Below are 11,173 nucleotides of genomic sequence, written 5' to 3' on the forward strand. Positions count from 1 at the left end.
TCTGTCAGATACAATTTTTGGTGAAATTTCTGTTGTAAATAGATGAAAAGAGAGCTAGCATTTCCTCCTCCCCCCCCTTTTTTTGGAGAGGTTTTTGCTATAGGGTGCATGCGCTCGTCAGACAGAGAGAGACGTAGAAACAGAAAGCGAGAAATCACCCCCCAGGGGGGATGGCCACGCCGCAATCCCTTCTCCTCCATTCTCCTCTCGGGATCTTGGGCATGCACACACATGTGCCCGGCATGAGTTTTAAGCCACCGGGTCCAGGACGCGAACCACGGTCGACTACATGGGAGTCCAGCAACATAGCCATTACGCTAACTGCTGCCCCCCCCCCTTTTATTAAAGAGAGTTTTTTTCTATAGGGCACATGCATTCACCAGAGAGACAGAGAGACAGAAAGCAAGAAATCACCTCCTTGGGGGATGGCCATGCCCTAGTCCCTTTTCCTCCATTCTCCTCTCGGGATCTTGGGCATGCACACACATGTGCCCGGCATGAGTTTTAAGTTGCTAGGTTCGGGACTTGAACCGTGGTCGACTATGTGGAAGTCCAGTGACATAGCCATTATGCCATTTGCTGGTCCTGCTAGTGTCCTGTTTTTAGAGGGTACAGGCCAGCCCAGAATTCTGTTCACCCTCCTCCTCCTCACTCCACTCATTGAAATTGGCCTTATATCAAGTCTCTGGAAACCCAGGGTATACAGAGCACACTCTAGAAATTACTATCTGGCTTTACTGGTCATTACAGGGTCAGCTTGTCTCACAGGGCCCTATAGCAAATGGTGACCAAAATTAAGCTTATAATTTGCTCCACTCACCCTGTAAGAAGTGCTCTTCCTCCCCCTGTTCCTCATATCCACCACCCAGGGACCCAGTCAGAATCATGGCGATCACCTGTGGCTCCTTCCTCGCTTTCTTTTTCTCTTTCTTTTTCTTTCTTTCTTTCTTTCTTTCTTTCTTTCTTTCTTTCTTTCTTTCTTTCTTTCTTTCTTTCTTTCTTTCTTTCTTTCTTTCTCTCTCTCTCTCTCTCTCTCTCTTTCTTTCTTTCTTTCTTTCTCTCTCTCTCTCTTTTTCTTTCTTTCTTTCTTCTTTTTTTGAGAGTTTTTTGCTATGGGGTGCATGCGCTTGCCAGAAACGGAGACACAAAAAGTGAGAAATTACCCCCCAGGTAGGATGGCCACACTGCAGTTGCTTCTCCTCTATTCTCCTCTTAGGATCTTGGGCATGCACGCGCACATGCCCAGTGTGAGTTTAAGCCACCAGGTCTGGGACTCGAACCGTGGTCAACTATGTGGGAGTCCAGCGACATAGCCATTACGCCAACTGTTGGTCCATCCCTCTTTCATCTTCACACCAGATCTTCAGGCTGGACTCTTTCCTAGCTGCCAGAGACTTTTCTGTCCCTTATCTTGCAGCCATGCTCGATGTTTATAGACCTTTGTTCCCCAATAGAGGACAGTTTTAAGACATTTCCCCAATAGGAGCCTGGATCTTAATTAAGGATGGGTAGCTCCTATTCCAAATAATAAAGCCAGTAGTATGGAGAAAGAAATGAGGGCTGACTGGCCTTTCTGTACCATCTAAAGTCCTCATATCCCACAGGGGCTTATATTATGAGCCACTTAATTTACTTGTGGAGGTGGAGCTGGTCCTACCAGTAGGTGTGAGGAGAAAAGGGCAAGACTGAGTATCCTTCACAGGTACAGTTAGGCTTCTGGGCCCTCAGAGACACCTTGTGCCTGAAAGTTGTCCCCATGTGACATTTGGCACAAGTCACTGTCCAGGTTCAGAAGCTGACTTTGCCTCCTCAGTACCCACAGGACTAAGGCCAAACTCCTCATCTCATGGTTCAGACTCTTTTGGAGACTGACACTCCTGCCTTTTTTAACCTCACTTCCCACCAGTCCATTCACAAAACTACCTTTCTATCCAAGTAGGTTAACTGTACCTGACACCCTCAATATATTTCCTGAAAAATTCTACAAGGCTGGATACAGGGAGTGTGGCCATGCCAGGGCAGAGCCATAGTGGACATTTACCAATGCAACTCCCCTTTGGAGGCATATGAGCCTCAGAAAGGAGAGAGTCCATCATCTCTCACAGAGGATTGTTGCTGTAGGGCCTCAGAGGTCTCCTCCTTCTTCTTTGCCTCTGTAAAAACAGGCGAATCCATGGGCTGGCTCTGTGGTACAGCGGTAATGTGTTTGCTGCTCAAGAGAAGCTGTATCCTACATGGCAATTGCAGTTCAAGTCCCTAGCCTGGCTAGCCTGAGACACATGAAGCACAAGTGATCTGATAGGCTGGTAGAAGGGGAGTGAGATGTGACCAGACCCTGTGGAGGATACTTATCTTTTTCTCTCTATTTCTCACATGTACAAATGCATATGCTCTATCATAAATAAAGAAGAGAAAACTTAAGTCAGTCCTATCTCTTTTCTGCTCAAAACCCTACAATGGCTCTCCCTTTCAGTCAGAATTCAAGGCCAATTCCTTACACTGGCCTGAAAGGCCCTTCATATAGCTCTCTACCCTCATCTACTCAGTCCCTTACCTCAAGTCTTCTTGTTGCTCCTTGAAATGTGCCAACTATACCTTACTTCAGGGGCTATGCACTGACTATTTCCTCTGCCTGGAACATTTTCAGTTCAGACAGCCAAACAACTTCCTCACTTCCTTCAAGTCTTTCCTCAAATGTCACCTTCTCAGTGTGATCTTCCCTGACCACTCTTAATTTGAAGGCCTGCTGTCCTATCCCAATCCTTTCTAACCATCGTCCAGCACTCTGGATCCTTCTTACTCTGCTCAAACTTTTTTCCCATAGCATTTATCACCTTATAACATACAACTTAGGTAATTAAATTTCTACCACCTGCCTTACCACACCAGGATATAAACTACACAAAAACACAAATTTTTGTTTGTTTGTTTTTCTCCCTGATATAACCCAGCTGCCTAGAATAGTACCTGGCATAAATTATGTCCTCAATAATTACATGTTGCATTAAGAAACTCTTCTGTCCCAGGCTCTTTGGTGTGTACTTAACTGTGGAGCTGGAAGCCATATGCTGACCATGGTTTCAATTCCTGGCTGGGTCAGCCTGAAAACATGCTGGGAGCCTGTGCCCATGTTCAGTGTTCAGGTGGGCTAGAGGACTGGAGGAAGAAAATTGAGATGTGACAGAATTCTGTGGAAAGTACTTTTCTCTCTATCTCATGCTCACACACACTCTATCATGAATTTAAAAAAAAAAAGAAAAAAAAAGAAACCTTTCCAGTCTCTTATTTTTTGTGTGTACTGCCTTGCAGCATACTCCTAACTGGACTTAGATACTTTCACATTCATACAACTTCATCACAGTCAGAAACATACTTGGAGATGCCACCTGTTGAGAAGGATATGTAAACATGTGTAAGCAACTAGTTATTTATCTTTGTACACATATACTGAAATGCAAAGGTCACATGTGCACAAGTACATGGATGGAGAAATCACATTTTTAATTTAGTTTTTTCTTTATTTTTTTGGAGAGATTTTTGCTATGGGGTGCATGTGCTCACCAGAGAGACAGAGAGAAACAAAGAGACAGAAAGTGAGAAATCAACCCCCAAAGGGGATGGCCATGCTGCAATCCCTTCTCCTCCATTTTCCTCTCAGGATTTTGGGCATGCACATACATTTGCCTGGTGTGATTTTGAAGCTGTTGGGTCTGGGACTTGAACTGCAGTCTATGTGGGAGTCCATTCATGTAACCATTATGCCACTAATTTCCTAATTTTTAATTTCTTCGAAAAACAATTTTTGAGGGATCAGCAGATATGCTAATTAGCCAGATTATTCCACTACTTACACATATATTGAAACATCACATCATACTTCATAAGTATATACAATCCTTTATCAATTAAAAATAAAAAAAATTAAGAGACCACAGGTGGCATGATGGTTAAAGCACTGGATCCTACATAGCTGAGTCCATGATTTAAGTTCTGGACCCAGAAGCCTGAGGAACATGCCAGATGCATGTGCATGCATGTCCCAAATCATATATTAGCTTCAAATATTTAACTGAGAAATCACATTTAAAAATTATATTTGTGGGACCAGCAGATGGTGTAATGGTTATGTTGCTGAACTCCAATGTAGTCAACTGTGGTTCAAGTCTCGGACTTGGTGGTTTAAAACTCACATTGGGGGGAACCAGCAGTTAGCGTAATGGCTATGTCGCTGGATTCCCACGTAGTCGACCGCAGTTCGCTTCCCGGACCCAGTGGCTTAAAACTCACGCCGGGCGTGTGTGCGTGTGTGCCCAAGATCCCTAGAGGAGAATGGAGGAGAAGGGATTGCAGTGTGACCATCGCCCCTGGGGGGTGATTTCTCGCTTTTTGTCTCTCTGTCTCTCTCTGTCTGTCTGGCGAGCGCAAGCACCCTATAGTGAAAATCTCTCCAAAAAAACAAAAACAAAAACAAAAACAAAAACAAAAACAACCCTCACATTGGGCACTTGTGTATGTGTGCCCAAAATTCCAAGAGGAGAATGGCGGAGAAAGGATTGTGGTGTGGCCATTCCCCATCAGGGGGTGGTTTCTCGCTTTCTATCTCTCTATCTCTCTCTGTTTCTCTGGCAAGAGCATGTGCGCTATAGAAAAAATCTCTCAAAAATTATTTTATTCATTTCATAGTATGACTTGCTTTACTTAGCAGTAAATCTTCCATATTCGTTTACTTTCTATCAAATGCCAGCGAGCGTCTCTTTTATTTTTTTATGCCATATGTATATGTATATTCCAGTGTATATGTGCCACACTTTTTCAATCCATTTATCTGTTCTTGGACATTTGGGTTGGTCCCATGTCTTTGCAATTGTGAATAATGTCACAATAAACATAGATGTGCAAGTGCTTTTCTGGCTGTGTATTCCTGTCCTTTGGGTAAATATCCAGGAGTGGGATTGTTGGATTATATGGTAGTTCTATTTGTAGGTCTTTGAGGAACTTCCATATTATTCTCCACAGTGGCTGGACCAATTTACATTTCCACCAGCAGTGAAGGAGAAACTGAAAGATTGGAAGATATAAAAGCATGGAGAGCAACTGTGGATGCTAGAGACAGTGTGGGAGAAGGATGGGAAACGTGAGATGGCGAGAGGGAGGGGATCAAAGGGAAAAAGAAACAAATCATTTAAGTCACACAAAAATGGAAAATTATCTGTTGATAATAATGGGTATAGTAATATCGACTGGACTAATATACAGTGTATCCATGCTAGGAAAATTCATTTTGCATCCTGTAACGATATACAGTGATTGAATATGAAAATAAAATTTAAAATAAAATAAAATATAAAATAAAACAAATGTTATTATGATGTTGGGGGAACTTTTTGTTAAATTGTATTATTAAAAAAAAAAATCAAAGCAGTGGTGGAGGGGGTGTTTTTGCTTCTTTCCCCCCTTCTCTCTTTTTGTCTTCTCTAGTGAGTGCACACACCCTCTGGCCAAATAAATAAATAAATAAATAAAATAAAACCTACAGAATAGTGAACACCTACCACCCAGACTGTAGAGATAGTATTTTGCTGTATGTATCAATTATTCATCAATCAATATATTTTATATGCATTTCAGAGTCAATTGCAGGCATTGCTACTTTTACCTTTAAACACTTTAGCATTAATAGCTGTTCAGTTTTTGTTTACTTTTTTTTTTTTTTAAGGTTTTTGACCCAGGGAACTTGTACTCTCTGGAGAGAGACAGTGAGAAATCACTTCCTGGGGGGATGTATGTATCAATTATTCATCAATCAATATATTTTATATGCATTTCAGAGTCAATTGCAGGCATTGCTACTTTTACCTTTAAACACTTTAGCATTAATAGCTGTTCAGTTTTTGTTTACTTTTTTTTTTTTTTAAGGTTTTTGACCCAGGGAACTTGTACTCTCTGGAGAGAGACAGTGAGAAATCACTTCCTGGGGGGATGGTCATGCTGCAGTCTCTTCTCCTCCACTCTCCTCCTGGGGTTTTGGGGACATATGCTTTGGGCACATATGCACATGTGCCCAGCATGAGTTTCAAGCTGCCAGGTCTGGGACTCAAATTGTAGTTGGCCAAATGGGAGTCCAGCCCCTTAACCACTATGCCACCTGCTGGCCCCAGTATTTGTTTACGTTCAAGGTAAAATTCACAGTGTAATGTGTAAATCTTAAGTGTACATTCACTGAATCTTGAGAAATGAGTTTTTAATCTGTGTAACTCAACCTATTAAGATAGAGAACATCACTGTCTGCTTCCCCCCCTCCCCAGAGTTCCATCATGTCCCTTCCTAGTCAATCCCCTACAGAGACTACTCTGCTCTGATAATTTTCACTATAGTGTTGCGTGTTCTAGAATTTCATGTACATAGAATAATATATTATGTACTAATACTTATTCATTCAATTAAAAATGTATTGAGTATCTATTATATGCTTAAGGTATGCATGTATGGTGTCTTTTCAATGTAAGTAATAAGTTTTCCCAGACTGACCAAAAGGCTGAAGGTATTTCTAAGCCTAGTCTGTGACTGCCTCTCTTCTGTCCTCTAATCACATTGTCACTGAGAGACCATTGATAGCTGGGCCTCAGAAACAGAAAGGCAGGCCTTGTGTCCTCTCTATGCCCTGAGCTCCATGCCCACTGCCAGTCTCCCCAGTCCAGACTGGCCCTAGAGGCTCTCATAAATCCCACCCTCACACCCACTCACTTCCCACAGCAGGGCTTCATCCACATTTCTCTATCCATGTGTGTAAGGGAATGTCACAATTTCAGCCTAGGCCATGCCCAAGTGGGTAAAAGTGCAGGTAGCTGGAAGGAACTGGGCAAGCAGAGGCGGTATGTGGCCCTGCAATCCCATGGAGGGGTGGGATGGGGGTGCAGAATAGGCAGGTGCTGGAGAAGAAAATGAGAAGAGAAGAAACATCACAGACGAGACTAGGCAGGTGCCGGATAAGAAAATGAGAAGAGAAGAAACATCACAGACCCCTGAACAATCAGGGTTGAGTAGCTGAACGGCACTTACCTAGAGCCACTGGAATCCTGGGCATAATGCTCATGCCCTCCAAGAAGGACCTCAAGACTGCCATGGAGGTTTTTGCTCTTTTCCAGTGGGCCCTCAGTGCCTTTCTTATCGGTGAGTCTTCAGCCTTGGTTGTGTGACAACCCTCCTGGCTTGCCTGGTACTGAAGGATTTTAGGGTCATAGAATGTTCAGTTTTTAAACTGGGATTATCTCAGGCAAACCAAGAGAGTTGGTCACTTTGGTCTCTGACCCACCTGAGCATGACATTCATGGGATTTGTGAGTGTTTGGGTGAACACATATGGATGTGTGCCTATGTAGGAATGTGTATGTGTACATGTCTTGCTGCAGGTGTGGACAGTGAGCTCTCCTGGGTCTACAGTGGGATATTGATGGCCTGTTCTGGGAAGAGGGGAAATAACTTCACTAAGGCTAGCCAAAGAAAAGAGCTCAACTGCAACTGCAGAGATTCAAGCAAACCATCAATGAGAGACAGTTGGCCTGGTGGTACAGGGAGGCCATTTATCTACCCATTTTTCCAACACCAATAGCACAAATGTTTTGTGAAAATTACTTATATGCTGGCTACTGTGTTATAGATGCTGAAGGAAAGAATCACTGTGGGAGCAGGGCCTGGAAAATAAAACTTATCTGTCCAATGGTTCAGGTCAGTATTGGCTCGAGTTAGGGGCATGAATTAAACGATCTTGTAAACTGCCCCAGAGGACTCTCCATTGGATTTTGACTTTAATGTGTACAGAGAGGTTTTGGGGCAGGCAGCATAGCTCTAAATCAGAGATGTGGGTCCCAGGGCTAACCCCTCCTTCACTAGCTCACATGTTGGGAAGTGCCGAATGGCCTCTTTCAGATCCCTAGCTTTGCACTCTAGGAGTAGAATCATATCTGTTTGAACCCTACAGGCCTGCAAGAAGACCCTCACAATAAGTCTGTGGAAGTTAAGGCAGATATTGGTATTAATTCCCATTTTGTAGATGAGAACTGAGCTTCAGTGATATCTTTGATCAGACGCGTAGTAAGTGACAGATTCAGGATTCATGGCAGGGCGCTTCATCTGAGGCCACACTCACTACCTGGATTTGAGAAAAACCTAAGTGAAACAAGGAAATGTTCTCTGGATCGGACCCATGCCTGTCTTTAATTCTTGAAAAAATATCAATAGTTTTATATTGTGCATATCAAAACTGCTGGCCCTTGCTCTACCCTTAGTTCTATTCTTCAGAGGCAGTCATTTTTAACTTTGTTAGCTCTGTTTTCTAGTATTTACTTCTATATTTTAAAATTTTACTATTTAGAATTCATAAATATGAGGAGTTTTCAGAAAGTTTATGAAAAACTGTATGTGCCAGATGTACACATGCCTATGATCCTGGCTAGCAGATGCTGAGGGTGTATGGCAGTATAAAGACCCCGTAGGAGGTGCTTGTACGTATGTATCTCTCTCTTTCTCCTGAAATAAAGAAATGAACATTTTAAAATACTTTTTAAAATGTTTATGAAAAATGCATATTATGAAAAACCTATGCATAGATTTCAAATTTTTTACACCAAAATAAACTCGTACTATAATTTATTTTTCCACAAACTCTTTGAAGTCCTCTTGTGTTACTATTTTCTGACATAACAATTTTAGACATTGTCTATTAACTTCCTAATATGGATGAGTACTTGGCTCTATACACTGTCACTGGAACTTTCTTTCCCTCCAGCCTCCTCAAATTGTCATTGCACAGGTTTCAGCTAAATGTCTGACTATGACTAGGAAATGTTATTCATACTTGAGCTATTTAGTGTGCTAAGATTATATAAATATTTTTTCTTGTGCAATGTCTTGTTTTCCCTGGAGTTAATAATTGTCTCATTTTAAATTTCTTTTGTGGTCTACTTTATTAGGCATCTGTTAGTTATCACTAATTCATCCCCAAACTTCCAAAGACATGTTAATCTCTCAGTATGTTCAAGCACATAGGAATCTATAAGTCTCCCCATCCTTTGAAATTTATTTTATACCAGAGGGGTGTGTGTGCACACGCTAGAGAAAGGCAGAGAGAAAAAGCAAGAAAGCATTCTCTGATCTTGTCATGCTGCAATCCTTTTTCCTCCATTTCTTCATCCTATTAGGATTCTGGGCTTGTACACACATTTCCAGCATGTTTTTCAAGCTGCTGGGGTTAGGATTTGAACCATGGTCAGTTGTGTGGGATCTGACTCCCTCTGCACAGTGCTTAACTACTATCCTGTGGGGCCACCCCCTCCTTTTTAATTACTTGAGTACATTGCTGCTAGAGACCAGCATCTTCCTGTTACAATCTAGTCTTGCGAATAGCTATTACCTCCAGGTCCCTTGTGGCACCTTAGGTGCAGTCTAAGAAGATGCTCACTTCTGGGCTGTGTAAGTATTGGGTCAGTATTTGTGCAACATAGAGAGTAATTGTCTCCTTAAATGTTGTACCCCAGGCATTTTGCTCACCTCTCCCTCGTGCTGGCCCTCCTCACTTCCCTCCTTCATTGGATCCCTTTATTCCTGGATCCCAAGTCTTCCTCCTCTTGGTTTAGGCCCTTGTTTTTTTTTTTTTTTAGAGGTTTTTGCTATAGGGCGCGTGCGCTCGCCATACAGACAGAGAGAGACATAGAGACAGAAAGCGAGAAATCACCCCCCAGGGGGGATGGTCACGCTGCAATCCCTTCTCCTCCATTCTCCTCTCGGGATCTTGGGCACGCACGCACATGTGCCCGGCGTGAGTTTTAAGCCACCGGGTCCGGGACGCCAACCACGGTCGACTATGTGGGAGTCCAGTGACATAGCCATTACGCTAACTGCTGGTTCCCTAGGTCCTCGTTTTGATGAAGCATGTTCTCAAGTAGTTTTCTGAGTAAAGAGCATGGAACACAAAAGGTCTGAGACTGTATACTTAAAATTGTCTTTTATCTACCTTTATTTTTGATGAATAATTGACTGCATATACAATATCTTACCTTTGTTTCATGTAAGTATTTGAGTCTGGACTCTCTTTGTTTCAATTTTTCACAGAATAATCCTCCTATCATCCAGTCATATAGGGGAGTGGTGGGGACCTGGGAGTCTAATTCCTTGGCAGACTTTCAACCAATTCACCAGTTTCAATCAATCCTTTGCCCCATCCTTGACTTTTGTGATTCCTGGTGATTCTAAATTCTGAGTCTCTCAGATTCTTTAGTGCAAACAGACTCACTTCCTGTAGACACCCCCCCTTGCAACTAACTCAATTGTAGCTTTCTTTGTTGTAAAGCAGTTACCTATTCCTCCATTGACTTTCTAGTATGTGAATGTTTCACTGATGTCTTTCACTCACTGTCGGTACCCCCTTTAATTCTCTTTCTCCTTGTGGATGTATATTTAAAAAAACATTTTTTAATTGCTAGAGACTACTTGCCAGAGAGAGAGGGAGAGGGAGAGGGAGAAAGTACCCCTTAATGGGTATGGTCATGCTGCAATCTCTTTTCCATTTCTCCATCTTGTCAGGATTTTGGTCATGCAAGCATATATGCCTGGCATGCTTTTCAAGTCACTGGGCAAAGATTCAAGCTGTGGTTGGCCATGGAAGATCTAGCCCTCTATACACAGGACTATAAGTCCAGCTCTTAAAAAAACATGTTAATGATAATTTTCATGGGGCTCTAGCAAGAAGTCGAGGCAAAAACTTATGTTTTATCTGCTATATTCAATTAGCAATGTTTTCCATCTTTTCTTTATTTTAATTTTTTTTTGGAGATATTTTTGCTATAGGGCACGTACACTCGCCAGACAGACAGAGAGAGACAGAGAGACAGAAAGCAAGAAATCATCCCCCAGGGGAGATGGCCACGTCGCAATCCCTTCTCCTCCATTCTCCTCTCAGGATCTTGGGCACGCACGCACACGTGCCCAGTGTGAGTTTAAGCCACCGGGTCTGGGACTCGAACCGCAGTCAACTACGTGGGAGTCCAGCAACATAGCCATTACGCTAACTGCTGGTCCCTTTTTCATCTTTTCTGAGCCTTATTTTGATGCACTTTCCTACACAATCTTTTAAGATTTTATTAATTTTTTTCCACAAGTAAGAGAGAGAGTGAGAGGGA

General features: G+C 42.5%; 1 protein-coding gene across 1 annotated transcript in view; it reads left to right on the top strand.

Annotated features, from left to right (window-relative positions):
• The first annotated feature begins 7,085 nt into the window (after positions 1-7,085).
• Positions 7,086-11,173, top strand: part of AWAT2 (acyl-CoA wax alcohol acyltransferase 2) — a 7,994-nt gene continuing 3,906 nt past the window's right edge. The window contains exon 1 of the mRNA XM_006169972.1: positions 7,086-7,170. Within this exon, the coding sequence (XP_006170034.1) occupies positions 7,086-7,170 (85 nt within the window). The remainder of the gene's footprint in view (positions 7,171-11,173) is intronic.

Source organism: Tupaia chinensis, unplaced genomic scaffold (genome assembly GCF_000334495.1).
Source record: "Tupaia chinensis unplaced genomic scaffold, TupChi_1.0 Scaffold147880_1, whole genome shotgun sequence".
Lineage (NCBI taxonomy): Eukaryota > Metazoa > Chordata > Mammalia > Scandentia > Tupaiidae > Tupaia > Tupaia belangeri.